The sequence below is a fragment of the Sceloporus undulatus genome, chromosome 5 (assembly GCF_019175285.1).
Source record: "Sceloporus undulatus isolate JIND9_A2432 ecotype Alabama chromosome 5, SceUnd_v1.1, whole genome shotgun sequence".
Classification (NCBI taxonomy): domain Eukaryota; kingdom Metazoa; phylum Chordata; class Lepidosauria; order Squamata; family Phrynosomatidae; genus Sceloporus; species Sceloporus undulatus.
Window position 1 is genome coordinate 76,106,002 of NC_056526.1, and position 15,234 is coordinate 76,121,235.

The following is a 15,234-nucleotide window of genomic DNA, read 5'->3' on the forward strand; positions in this document are numbered from 1 at the left end:
CTTAGGTACAGAATTGTGTCCACTAGCTCTGCCACTGCCATAGTCTATTTGTTCTATGAAGGAAATTGTCATCAGAAGAGAGCTACTGCATATGAAACTATGATGTTTATCACACTATGCTCTTAAAGAGCTACTATTCCAGTGTGACTCCTCTAGCAGCCTCCTGTTGCATGCTGGGATTGGCAGTTTTAAGGAGCTGAACTTCTCTGCCTGAGAATTCTAAATACCCCTCCTTAAAACTGCCAATCCCAGCATGCAACAGGAGGCAGCTAGAGGAGTCACACTGGAATAGTATCTCTTTAAGAGCTCGTCTGATAAACACCTATGTCTGTGCAACTTTCTGTAGCTGAGAGAGGATGCAGGGACCAGAGTTAAGTGGCCTACAGGCCTTCTTGGACTGTGGATCCCTGCATTTATCCCCATGGGCTGTTCTGGCTAGGGTTGCTGGGATTTACAGTCCAACAATATCTGGAGGGCCATATGATTTCCACCCTTTGCAATGAATATGTTTAGATCAGGGGAATAGAGCTTTCTGCTTCTGTCTCACTGACCTTCCTTCTCCATTTCACTCATTTAAACATCTGAAACACAACACAGTCTTATGGATGTTTGATTCAAAGTCTCCTTGTATTCAATGGCCTTACTGCCTGGTGCTGTGGTTAGGAGTGCAGCCAAAGCTTGTTGTTTGATTGCTTCAGTTGATACTATGTACATCACTGTCATTCTGACCAAGAAACTGGTCTGGCAGTCTCACAGAGATAAAATTTCAGTTTGATCTAATTCTTTCATTTACTCTATTGCAAATAGAAATTAAGATTGCTTTGAACGTTTCAGGTTTCCTAACCATGTCCCCCCCCCCATCCCATCTAGTTTACAACAAAGCATGGTTCCTGGGTGAGATGCCCATTTGCACATGGAAATTTCCAAGGTAAAATGCAATTTATGTTTACAAATACTGTCTTATTTTCTTTATTAGATTAGATTTGAATTCTTCTCTTTCACACAGAAGCTTGTTTCCAAACAGCTTCTCTTGTAATGATAAAACTCATACATTTGTAACTGATTAATTGGATCACAGTGTATCAAATTTCTTAGTCTGTACCAGGAATGTGAACTTTTTTCTCTCTGGATGCTTTGGGGATTTCATATCCATTATCCCTTCTCATAAGCCGGTGCTAGCTAAAGACAATTGAAGTTGTAGTCTAGCAACCACTGAAAGACCACAAATTGCCCACCCCTACTTTATGCTTGTCATAAAATAATGGTTATGTCTGTATTTTTACAAGGAGGTTGAAAGTACCATAAACAATGAGGAAAAGTATCCCCTGAACTGCAGTATTTTCCATGTTCTAACATAGAACCTAACAAGAATAAAGTAACAATTGTGAAGCTAGTTTATTATGACAAGATCTAAAACCACTGCAACATTTTGTGGATTCTAAATGTGTGAAGGAACTATTCAGAACATGCAGTTTAGCATTGCCCCTAGATGGTAAGTCACAGGCCAGTTAAACCCCAGTCAACATATCATTACAGTCAGTCTGATGGGGGAATCTATGTACATACAGATGTATGTGTGTAGAAGTCCCTCCATAGGGAGCTACCTTTGTTAAAGTTCCCACTCAATGCAGTAGCAGTTGGTGGCTGCCATGTCAGATGCTGAATTCACTATGCTTTAAAGGCATTGCCCAAGGTGCTGAACCGACTTTGTGAATAGAGTTTAACACTTTGGACAGCTCCTTTCAAATTTGGACTCAGAATGAATTCACCTTTCTACTGACAAGAAGGCCACCAGCCCCAAAATGTATACATATCCTTTTCAGACTGATAGTGATTGTATATAGAGCAGGGGGAATGCCCAACACAGTTTCTAGGAGACAGAGCTACCTCACACTTTCTGGTTGGTCCTTTCCAGCATTTGGCACACATAATGACTGAACACATCTCTATATATATCTCTTTACACTTGAAGCAAAAATATAGCAATAGCTATAGCAATAGCAATAGTACTTACATTTCTATACCGCTTTATAGCGCCAAGCACTCTCAAAGAGGTTTACAGTGTGTTAAAACATGCCATCTAGAATCAGTGGGCATAGTTGCCAATAGATGGGTCAGCCAAAGTTTAGGAAAATAATATTTTAGATTATAACTCCATACTGATTCTGGGAATTGTAATCCCAACAGTAAACCTTTCAATCTTGAAGGAATTGAAGTCTTCTTATGTTTGTGTGATACCTCCAATTTCCAGAAACTCTTAACCTACAAGATTTTCAGAAGTGCAGTAGAGAGGCCAACAATCCTGCTGTTTTAACTTTCAAGAAAAGAGAGAAGGTACATTTCATAGCAAAGTAGGAAACATAATTGCTCAGTGTGAGCCAAGGCTGGAATGGACCATGCCTCAGTTAGCTGGTGACGTTAGTGCTATGTATGTGGGAATCAAAAGGGAAACATTTTAGGTAGGATTCATCCAAGTATAGCCCTGATATCTTTTGGGTTCCCATTTCTGGGACACACATATAACAAAAATGGAGAGAATTTTAAATATAGCCAGAGTAACCAGAACTGTATTATATGATTTGCAGTGAGGAAGAAAATTTTGAACTCACAAAAATATGATTTCTATAGCTGAAAAGAATTAGGAATGTGCTTTTTTTTTTTTTTTTTTGAGGGAAAGCTTTTAAAAGCTGGGAAAAAAATGCCATCCTATTAGGTGATTTTGACACTCGAACCAATACAGCAGTTTTACCATTTAGAGCAAGGGGCACATTTGCTGTCCTTACCCTGAACTGGCTAAAGTGTTTTGTATTAAAACAATTCAACAGCAGGATGGCAAGAAATACAGTCCTCCCTTTCAAATACAGTGGCCCCTCTCCTTATGCGGGGGATCCATTCTGGAATCCCCCCGCATAAGGGAAAATGCGCCTATGCTCGAGCCCCATAGGAAATAATGGGGTGCATGCATATGGCGGAGTGGCGCGTGTGCACCACAGGCATGCGCGCCATTGTTTTCCTCCCCAAGCGGCTTCCACGTAAGCTGGAAGCCTCATAAAATGCAACCACGCATGGTGTGGGTGCACTGTAGTTATCATCAAGCAGCCAAATTTGACTGGCTGTATGACACTGGACTGTCATCTCACTGACTATTCAATAAGTCAGTGAAATATTCAGATAAACTGTCAACGAGAAACTGCCTTTGTTTCAAAACAAATACTGGTGACAAGTAGCTACTGACCAGGCAGCCTTAAAGAAAATTGTCATCTGGAGTGAGATTAAGAAGTCATTTTAGGTCTCATGATATCATACTGATTTTTTTTTTTGGGGGGGGGCAGACATTCAGCACATGCTAAGTATATCTCTTCCTGGGTTCTGTGAGGCCAATTATAAATGAATATAGCAAACATAACCATAATTTAAGACCCATTTTTTAAAATAAGTACTACAATAAACTGTACACAGAGCTGAACACAAATAATTATCCCCAAAATTTCAAAGATCAAATGAAGTGCCAGTGGAGGACTTGATTGTAGTACTCTTCTACATATGCTGCTTGGCAGTAGTGCAACTTCAGATGCAACTTTAAAGCCCCAAATAGAAGATATGTAATAGGTACAAATGGATAATGGAAATTACACTATAATCACTTTACTCTTCTGTCCCCTTGTGAATACATAGTTGAAAATCCTATCACCTTATTCAGAGCTGAAAGGATTTAATCTTTATCCCTGGCAAATGCAGCTACATTTCGCTCCAACAATTCCTCTCTTTTTGAACTCAGATTCTCTTTTTGGGTCTCCCCAGACACTAGACCAAACCAGTAATTTACGAGGAGTTTTATTACTTATTTCTGTGGAGAAAGGAGCATTGGCACTCTTAAACCTGGGCTGCGGGTTAAGCTGGCAAGGATAGAAGAGTGGAGAAAGGTGATAGAATGGGATACCAGGATTGTGTGATCCTTTGGCAATACAATCAGCCCTCTGTATCCATGGATTTTTTGTTCACAGATTCAAGCATCCATGGCTTGAAAATATTTTAAAAATATATAAATTCCAAAAAGCAAACCTTGATTTATATAACGGATACCATTTTACTACACCACTGTATTTAACTGGACACGAGCATCTATGGATTTTGGTATCCACGGGGAGTCCTGGAACCAAACCCCAGCTGATACCAAGGGCTCACTGTATTTGGACTGGAAAGTAACTGGAAGCTGTTGTGTATAAGCATAACATGTTCATGACTGGATGGATACTTTTGGTCTGCACTCATCATTCCATCAGTTCAAGCATGATATTTGGAATAAGCTTTCACTGATTATTTTTCAATTCAAATAAGTTGTGAAGGGAAGCTATTGGAAATGTAAGGATGTGAGGGGTACAGATCATTGATAGAAATGAGGCTCATAGAAAGGAGTGTTGAGTTTAGAGCTGAAAGGGTTGTGCTCAAATCCTAGTTCACATGCAGACTGGTGCAGCAGTTTCACACAAGTACTTCATATCCATCTCACATCTAAAATAGTAACAATGATCTGCCTTGTGGCAAGGATAAATGAAATATGAACATTTTATTATCAGCTTTGAGATGCAATGATGAAAATGTCTATGGATCCAAAAAATATTAAAGGATGGTAATAGAAACACTGCCATTTGGATTAGGATCAGGTATCAACTGCATAAATTAATTTCGTCCTGTTTCAGCTTGGAAAATGAGACTTGCTGTGATGGAAGAACACACAGAAGTTTCCTTCATGTCAAACACGGAGGCACAGTTTGCAGTTCTTGTATGTCACAGGACTGAATCATCTTCATGCAACTCTACTGGAATACACCAGCCCATTTCAGTGGTTTGTACAACTTTCTATGGTAAAAATTTAAATTGTGTGCATGTGTGGGAATTGGGAGGCTTTGGAAGATTGGTAGGGTGCTTCGGGGGCACCAGAATGGGATCCCTGGATGTTTTGCAGCCAGCAAGCTTCATAGTGCCCACCACTCCTTTAGATGTCATTGGACTGTAACTTTCATTAGTACTTATCATTGGATGAAGTCCTCACCAGTCCTCACTAGCTGTGGCTGATCAAATTTTCAGTCCAGTAATATCAGGAATGCAATATGGCTCCTACCTTGCTCTGTATGAATATATCTAAACTTGAAGATACAGCTTTTTAAAGGTCAAAGTTTAATATTAGTCCCACCTCCCATCCTCTTCCAGTATGTTGGTGTTTTGATTTTTTTTTTTGTGAAATAGGAAATCAAAGAACAAGACCTCCATGTGTCATTCTGGAACTCATGATTTTCTGTACAACTACATGCTGGGAAATCATGTACATTTTTGGGTTGTAGAGTTCCCATCTTTGGTGTTCAAGCAGCTCTACCCACATCCTCTCATGGTGATTTCTTGGGAAATCATGTAGATTTTGGCCTGTAGAGTTCCCATCTTTGATGGTCAAGCAGTTTTTTTCCACATCCTCTTATGATGACCTAATAGTGAACAATTGTTTCCATTAACAAAATTCAAAGGAGGAACATCTTTCTTATAATAGTGTTGGGTGAAGTTATATGTATATATATATATGCACACCCACGTTTCTCCCTAAAGGGCTGATTGTCTAGAGATGGTTAATAAATCAATTTTCAATGTAGTTTTCAAATAGGAATAATGTAGTGAAGCTGAATGGTGTAGTGGTTTGAGTAATGGGCTAGAGTAATGGATACAAGGGCCTGAATTCCTGTTCAGCTATGGAAACCCACTAGGTGACCTTGGGCAAGTTAAAATTTCTCCGTCTCAGAAGAATGCAATGACAAACTTCCTCTGAATAAGTCTTGCTAAGAAAACTCAAGGATAGGTTCACTGTAAGTTAGAGTTGACATGAAGGCATAGAACAATCGTAATCTTTAGGTTTTTTACATGTTGTTGGACTACAAGTCCTAGCAGCTGAAGCCAGGATAGCCAGTGGTGAGGAATGCTGAGAGCTGCTGCTCAACAAAGTGTGAAGGACCACATGCTTCTCCTTCTAGTTTTCAAAAGGAAGCACAGAACAACTTGGGACCTGACTTCACACTGTATTACATACAACTGTGATTTACTGCTAAATTTGAATTGGTTATATAGGTGTTAAAAATGAAAACAAAAAGAAAAGCTCTTTTCCTAAATGAGAAGGAGAAAGTCAAAATAACAAAATAACTGTCAACCAGATTTTTGTAGATTGTGTTTCCTCTTATCTATATTGGAAATAAACATGTAGTTTACCAAGGTCTACAAGACCCTTCACCACCTGTGCTTTCTGAAGATGTATTACTGGTCTACTACAGCCAGCATGGTGAAAGGAATTATAAGCACTGTAATTCAATACATTTGGAAGACATCTGGTTGAGAAAGGCTGGTATAGTGGTTGAGAACAAGTGATATACAATGCACTGTCATGTTGACATGGGCACTTAATAACCTGCAGAAATCACAAGATTAGCCATTAGCTCTAATGGAAGAGGTGGCTCTTGAACCATGTCCCCAAATCTAGCCACCTCAAACTCTCATAATAAACAGTGGACAATAAATTCACCAATGATAACAGAAGAACTGGCACAGCATTAATTGAAGCTGCCCAATCAACACAATCACCTTCCCATAGAAAATAAAGAACTGTTTCTCAAGGGGGGAAATATACCTGTTTTTCACACAGAAACTTCCTTTAGTCCCACTGGACCTAATAGTGCTGAAGCTGCTTTATGGACATGCCATAAAAGGTGATTTCCATTAATGCAAACTATTGTGTTTTGTGAGACAGTAGAATGAACATCATAACCAAAAAAAGGAGAATATGAAATATCCTGACATCTCTGTTTTCTTGAGGCTGATTGTTTCTCATTTTACCATTTCTAGGGTGGCCTAAGGTCAATGTCTGTCAACATTTCAGGGAAAACATGTGGTTCTGACTTCTGCATTCAGGTACATCTTCTGTTTTTCATATTTACCTTCAGGCAGAATACAAATGGAAAACAGCAGGGGAAGTATCATCTCTTCCTCCTTCTTTGTTGCCTATGACTGTGGTGAAGCAGAAATCTGAAAACAACAGTATGAATTGTTTAAATATATTGTCATTAGCTCAAACAGCGCAGTTTAAAACTGTGGTCCTAATCAGGTACTACCTGACAAACAATCTGTGAGCATTAAACACCACAAACCTTTATAATCCCATCATCAAATGATTGTATCAACTACAATGAAACCTTGTTTGAAAGAGACAGAAAAGCCCATTTACAGCTATCTATTAGTGTTAAGACCTAAGCTGACAGATGCTGGGCAAGAACTGCAAAGGGCAATCATCAGAACATGGAAAAAATCCAGTCATCACATTTTTAATGGTCAAACTATAGTTAGCACATGCAGCATTGCAAGAAATTAAATTGATGTTATCTCCTGTCTAATCATTAGCTGTATTCCAAACCAAGAATGAACACTGTGAGACCTAACAGTGATCTGCCCAAGGTCATGGACTTCAATTTACATTTTCCAGATCTTCAGATCATTGAGTTCATCAGATATAATTACTATTGAACTATAATTGTTCCGCAAAAACCATTCTCACAGCTGCACTCCCAAGCAATGTCTGAAAATGCAGGCAGTAGGGTTGATTCCTGTCAACAAATGAGATTTCATCTTCCCCAAGAGCACTTTTTTGGAGGGTAAACCTATGGGTCTTAATTAGAACATTTTGGTGGGTTACAAACCGCCGCTTTGCGGTGGTCTCCCGGCGCTGCTCTTTGCTGCACAAGGGAGCCGCTGCTTGCAAACCGCGTGACTCCCTCATGGAGCAAAAAAGGAGCTCCAAAATGGAGCTCCTTCTCGCGGTGCGGCTATGACGTTGCGAAGCGCCGCTGGCGCACTCGCAGCGTCATAGCCACCGTGACACGTGCGGAAGCACAGCGTCCGCTATGTAAAAATAGCGGCAGACGTCTGGAACAGCCACTGTCATTTTTTACGCGCAGAGCGCGTATTAGGGTTAGGGAGGTGCACTAACGCACCTAGTACACGCTCTGCGCATACTTTCGTGCCTGTCTGTAACGGGCCGAACATTACCTATAATGTTTTACAGTGCACCCTTCTTTTTTGCGGGTGATCCTTTTCTTTAACTGTTTCATATTCACAATTGCTACTTAGTCACAATTGTGACACTATTGCCACTATTGTAACTGTCCCTGCAACCTGCTTTATCTGACATCAGTTGCATGAGAAGGAGATCCATTCTGCCTGTGACTGGAACATGTGTGAATGACATTTCTGTCAGGGTTCTTTGGGGTCAGACCAGCAGTGCTTACTTAGGGGCTCAACAAACCACCCCTTTGGAGTGGCCTGTAGCCACCCCTTTCATTGCCAGATCAGGGCCACAGCAACTACATGCTCTGCAAAAGGAAGCTGCAAAAAGCGGCTAGTTTTACCATGGAAAGGGCACCCTCTTTGCACCACAGAAAGGGCACCATGGCAGCTTTTGAACACTTCTTTGGCACACCATATGTAAGCACTGTGCCAAAGACTGGTAAGGCGGGTGGTGTGGGGATGGTGTGAGGGCAGAGTTGGGGTGGCTGTTGTGTGGATGCCACACTCCCACTCTGCCCTGAGGCCAGTGTATAATGCCGGTCTGTTGAGGGCCCATGTTACGCTTTAAGTATAACTGATCAGATGAAAAGTCTTTGACTGCATCCATCCTGCATCCATTTGCGTGCTTTCCATTATATGGACCTGTAGCAGAACTTGGTTTCTCTGGCCAGAAACCAAAGTGAAGCAAATATTCTGAAAATAACAAGAGCTAGTCATTGAACTTCCTATCATTTCTTTTTGCAGTCTTATTTATCTGTTTAAAATGTTTATACATCTCTTTTTAGGGTCAAATTCCTTCAACATATGTTTTTATCTATGTTAATGCAGAGAGCAGTGTCCTGCTAATCTTGCTGATTTGTGGTGCAATCCTCTACACAGTTACCAAGGAGTAAATCCCAGTGAATTTAATAAAATTAATTTCTGAGTAGACATGACAGGCATATGCTTTTTGTTCCTAAATCTTATAAAAATCAGTTGGATTATCTGCAATGAAAAGCAGTTCCAGAGAATATTGTTTTCTGGGCTTGGTTTAAAACTATTGTACTGTATACTGTTGAAAAGAGACAGAAAAACTGATTAAAAAGTCTAAGCCTTGCAGATTATTGTTCCTGACACAAATATAAATGCAATACATCTAAACAGCACATTTCCTAACAAGATACACTTGCTTTTTAATCTTTGGATATGAGTTTAAAACAAACCTTGATTAACTATTCTGTAATGATTACTTCAAAGGCAAATAACATTTTCTTTTTTTAACAAGGGATGGAGAACAGATGTGGACTATTCTATCCATTCATACATCTGTGATTTACCCTGCGGTAAGTGCTGATAATATACACCTGTATCTTAAAAACATAGTATAATTGGGTAAACAGAATGGATTTGGGAGGCCAGCATGGTACTTTGATCATCATTTTGTCTGAAGATTTAGACTTTACATCTAAATTTAGGTTTAAGATGGGGGCTTCCATATGTTTGCATCCAGAGTGTGTGGGACCAGCACTGGGATCACAGTGAAAATGGTATATTCATTTGTGCTTCCATGATTAGTGTATATGCTGCTGCTGAGATGTCCATAGTGGTACCAACATGAAGCAGTGTTTCTGCCATCACAAACACCTCAGTCATCAGGTATACATTACCTGAGAGGAAGCATTGGCTCAAACAGATAGCATCTGCACATAAACAAGCATGGCCTGGTCACAAATATGGAGCAGGCCAAGAATGATCAAAGTAAATCCATGCAGATCTCTTTCACTTGGAAATGTCAACTGCTTGCTGAAAATGGGGGTACAAAAAACTCAGACAAGTAAACAAATTATAGCACTGTGATGTGAATTACAATATTAGAGTCCTTACTCCTGGCTGGTTGAACTAAAGGCAAAAAGAGTAAAAGTTGCTTGTGGGTGTGGACGAGCCTTGATAGACTGGTTTGACCCAAGAATCATATAGTGCTTAGTTCCACTTACCTTTCTCCCATTCTGGTAGATTAGGAAGGGGGAAATCCTTTTTTTTTGGGGGGGGGGGGACACAAAAGAAAGAACATAATATCCAAAGTCTCTTCAGATTCCCATGTAAGGAAGAAAAGATTTAATAGGACAAAGGAAGTCCAGTGATGTTAGATGAGTGGGTCATGTTCTTGGTGAAGTGAAAAGTTAGTTTGAGGGGGTTCATAACCAACTTGTTCTGGGGGATTGTGACTTGTGAATAGAGCTAGACATTCATAGGATTTATACTTCTAATGAAGGGGCTTTAGTGGAACTTGTGTTTAGAGGAATAAAACACAATTTCAGGTGGAAATCAAGTCAGTGAGCAAACTGGAACAAAAACAATTTGTAACAGGTGAAGTGATGTACACATTGTAACAACTATCCTTGAGAACCAACTGCAAAACTGCTATCTTAAGTTCTGTCTGTAAATAAAAATTATTTTTCTTTTTGTTCACAAAGGGGTGGCTTGAAGTGATGCATATGGAATAACATCAAAATCATGCTACCAAGAATATTAAAACACTTAATAGAGAAGGATACTGGGAGCCCATCCTTAAGTCATTTAGTAAAAGGATGTATTTAGGAAAGAACTAGGACCAGTAGCAGGATCGAGGGTTGAAGAGGTAGTTCTGAGGGAAGAGAAGCCTCAAACTATATCTTGTACGACAGGAGAAGAATCCTGTGTAACTCAATGGTTACAGCCTGTATTTCTGTTTTCACCTATTTTATTTGGCACTACCAAGATACAAGGTAATCACTACACCTAATGTTCTAATAAAAGGAACCCAGGTATTAACAGGAATGCTTATTCTCAGATGTATGTGTTGAATACTAAAAGCAGACTTTCCCCCCACAGCTTCTTCTACTCAGCAAGCAGAAGTTTATGAAAATTCGTTCACTATCTTGTCTATAATAGCATTGCTTGCTATACTTGTGACTATGACGGCTCTCCTTGGACACAAGCTTTTATCAGGTACAACAAAACATAATAATTAGATATTGAATGAATTCACATAAATTCACATTTTGGCAGTGACAGATGTAAAGAAAGCATGCACAACTTTGAGAGAAGGTTTAAAAAGGATGGTGCAGTGTGTTTATTATAATAAACAAATAATAAAAAAGGAGATTGCTGATGAAGGTTTCTGGCTCTGAAAGATCCGTGAATACTCCAGTCTGATTCAGAATGACTTGGACTTTATCAGGAGAATTGTCACACAGATGGGACTGTGACCTGCAACAGTGCCTTTTATGGTTCCACGGTAATATTCAAAATACATTGCATTGTGGAGATTACGGGTACACTTTATGAAAATAAGTGGTTTTTATGACACCGTCATGCAAGTTCCCCTTGAAACATTACAATGATCGCATGAGCCACTTTGTCATCTACCTGCTAGAGTTTCAAATAATCTCTGGAGCAATTCTCTGTTCAAAAATGCTCTTTGTTCTAAATTGCTCTGTAACTATGTTTGTTGTGTGAAGCCTATTTATAGTATGCTTTATTATGTTTCAATAACACAGTAAAACTTGTGGCATATGAAGCAAGAGGAAGTAGATGATTACCATCTGATGGTATCTCCCTGCTGTAAATTTTCAATTAAACAAAGGAAGTGTCAGAGAAAGACAACTATCTCCATCTGTAGAAGTCCTACGCTTTGTCAGGTGTTGTGTGACGTATGAGATCTACAGTCTTAGCCATTTGCAACAGAGAACAAATATGCTTAGTCAGTGTTACGTGGATCAAAACACCCTTGGTTTTATTGAAGTAGTTAAGAAAGCATACATACATATTCATAAACAACTAAAGGGAGTGTGATTCTAAAGATGATTTTATGACAGCTGGTGGTGTAACCTATAGACTGACTGACAGAAGCCAGGCAAAGTTACAAATTATATCTAATATATCTTAACTCCTTTGGATTCACTTCATTTCCACTAATTCTGAGTTTATAGAAAATTTTGAAGGACAGTACATTTCCAAACATAAACAAAATCTCATCCTTTTTCTATAGCCCAAATGATCAAGAACAGTTTTGAACACCTTCAATATCTTTGCCAGGCAGCAATTTGTGATGAACTCTGGTTTTGATTAAAGAATAGATTTTTTATTAAATAATATATTTTGTCCAAAATATTCAACAACCTATAAGCCTTTCAGCAAACTAGAAATGTGTGGCAGGCAGTTGTGTCAAGGCGGGAGTGATGTATTGGTGGTTCTAATGCCTTTTCTATTCAAAATAGTCCAGTTTCATAGTGCAGTTCCATTTGCAACAGGGAACAAATATGCTCTGTAACTATGATTGTTGTGTAAAGTATTTATTCCCCATTTTGTCTTTCTCCTCTTTCTTGCTTACTTGGCAGAGCATTAAGAGTAAGTAATAGGAATAGTAATAGTAAGACATCAGCTAACAGATTGGCATATACAGTCGACCCCTGATGTTCATGGGGATTAGGGTCACAAGACCCCTCATGAAAGTCAAAATTTGTGAATAAAGTTGGGGGGAAGCAGTGCATGTGTGCATGTCCCCATCTCCCTTCCAAAGCTTCAAACAGCTCTAGCAAGCTTTCTGAGGCGCTAGAAAGGCAGGGGAAGGCGCACTCTGGGAAGCTAACTGAAGCCTTGGAATGGCAGGAAGGAGAGTGTTTTTGCTTTCCCCAAACCCTTTTCCAAAGCAAGAGAGCTGTCTTTCCCCAGGCAGCTCCCTGTGCTGGAAAAGGATGAGGGATTATTATCCCCAAACCCCTTCTCAAGGCAGGGAGCTGCTTGGGGAAAGAGGCAGCTCTCCATGCTGGAAAGGAGTGGGATTGGAGTGCACACTCTTCCCAGCTTCTCCCTCCTGGGCTTTTTTTTCTCCCCAGGGGAAAAGCCCAGGAGGGATGAGAGGGAGGAATGTGTGCACAGCGGCCTTAACCTTGCAAATAATCGAAACCACAAGTGTCAAAGCCACAAATGTTGAGAGATGACTGTAATTAGAATTGGGGATCCTTCATGCCTTCTTGGATGGATTATACATGAGGATACTACTTTCTTTAGGGTCACCATAAATCATGACTTGAAGGTACACAACAACAACAGTTTAATCTAGAATGAATGTATTGCACACATCCAAGCTGCCATTGAGTGTTCCACTTGTCTGATTCACTAGGATGACTGAAATCACTGTATTTTTATAATACAAAAGCGAATTTAATAGGATTCTGTTATGGATCCTATATCAAGCAGACTCTTGGATGTAGCTCAATTACATGCCACTCCAAAACACACTCATAAAATTATCCTACAGCTTTTTGGCTATCAGTTTTTCTCTGAGTTTGTCATGGAGTAGAAAGGAAGCAGCAGAAATGAAGTTGATCTGTTACTGTAGAATCAGTACATCCATGGCCAGATTTATGGCTACTCCTCCTCACAGCTACTTCAGGTTATATGGGGAATCTCCTCTTCCTGATCCCCTGTTGAGAACAGGATCAAGCACCTGGATGGCTTCTGTACATCCTGAAGTAACTTCAGGAAGAACGTTTTCTCCCAGGCCACCCTTGGTGTAGAGCAGAAGAGGGCAGTTGTCAGAGGCTAGGGAGCTGCATTAGCCCCTAGGAGAGCCTGGAGAGCTACGTCCCACCTACCTCAAGCAAAAATCCAATATTCACCCCATGCCTTCTGGGAGTATGGGAGAGATTTCCTTTACTTTTGGAGCCATTATGGTCTCAAGAGAGCTGGGTGTTGTTTTTTTTGTTTTTTTGTTGTTGTAACAAAAAGTCTGGGGACAAAATCATTGCAAAACTGCCCCCACCCCCCTGAGGGACACAAGTGGCCTTGGGCATGCCTGTGAACTATGAGCTACCCCTAGTATAGAGAGTGACAGACTGAGGGGCTTGACAGACCGCTCTGAAAGGGAGGGCTGGAGCTGCCCATTTTTGCACCTGAGGGAGGCCACAGCAGCCAAACTGCATGGCCTCCTTCTGCAGCAAAAATAATCTGCTAAAAATGGGTTCTTTTTGCGGCGCACACTGTGGTACATCGATGATGCAAGTGTGGTGCTGTGATGTGCAGATACGGCACCATGCTTGCATCATCATGGCAGTCCTTGTATGGATTGGAGGCCGCCATGATGATGCATGAGGGTTCGGGAGCGTGTGGACACTGCGCACTCCCAAACTCTAGAATCGGCGTCAGGACAGCACTTCCCGCCTGTTTGTACCAGGCTTAGGACAGGGAAAAAACACCAGGTTCATGTCACTACTCAGTCAAGAACTGCATCAAGTGACCATTGAGTAGTCACCATCCTTCCACTTCCTTGAGAGGCTTGCTGTGAAGATAAAACAGCAAGAGGAGAGATCTGGGAAAACTGGTCTGAATTCTTTCAAGGAAGTATGATGTATAACTAAATCACTTAAGCAGGGTATTAATTAATTGATTATCTTTGTTTTGCAGTTTCTCGTAGGAAGAGAATCGAAGAGAAAAGCATAGCACACAACAAAATACAGAGGTGGGCATGTGTTCTTTTGATATAGCCACTTGTCATTCTGTCAACTCAACCTTTTGAAGCTGAAACGCTGATTTATAAATCAGTATTTGTAAATCAAATATGAATTTATGAGCAATACAATTCTTCTAGAATTTGGGACAGATTTTAAGAGTTTCATAACTTTCTAGTTAAATTCAGAGAGGCAAAAGTGCAGCCAGTTTATGAATATAAACTAAGAGCAATTAAAGAAAAAATTGGAATTTGAGATCTTATTTATGAGTGGAGTCAAATAATTGTATCAGCTGTACACATGAAATAGTGTCTAAAATAGCATTTTGTGATTGCAGTCACATCTCTGACTGTAGATAATTTGCCCTGTGTGAAATAATGTATGAGATAATACCATTCATTCTCAGGTAGAAATATTCTGAAGACAAAGTTGAAGCAGAAGCCTTTTATTTAGTTTTTGCCTTGATAGAATGTCACAAATAAGAACTGTAGATATTCTTTGAGAATGCTGTGAGAAAAATAATGGAGTTGATTCAAGCGATAAATTCTCTTAAATTTATGTCTTTAAAGTTTTTGACATTGCTTAAAGTAGAAAGATACCTAGCCATTTTGAGACAAAAACTGGATTCTTTAATTCTCTATGAGCTTGTTGACTTTGGGTGTATCCACAC

The 15,234-nt window shown here is 39.9% G+C and overlaps 1 protein-coding gene across 1 annotated transcript in view; it reads left to right on the top strand.

Annotated features, from left to right (window-relative positions):
* Positions 1–15,234, top strand: part of IL17REL (interleukin 17 receptor E like) — a 61,182-nt gene that overhangs the window by 40,859 nt on the left and 5,089 nt on the right. The window contains exons 12-17 of the mRNA XM_042466590.1: positions 871–928; positions 4,701–4,846; positions 6,880–6,945; positions 9,359–9,416; positions 10,945–11,061; positions 14,521–14,575. Coding sequence (XP_042322524.1) covers positions 871–928; positions 4,701–4,846; positions 6,880–6,945; positions 9,359–9,416; positions 10,945–11,061; positions 14,521–14,575 — 500 coding nt within the window. The remainder of the gene's footprint in view (positions 1–870; positions 929–4,700; positions 4,847–6,879; positions 6,946–9,358; positions 9,417–10,944; positions 11,062–14,520; positions 14,576–15,234) is intronic.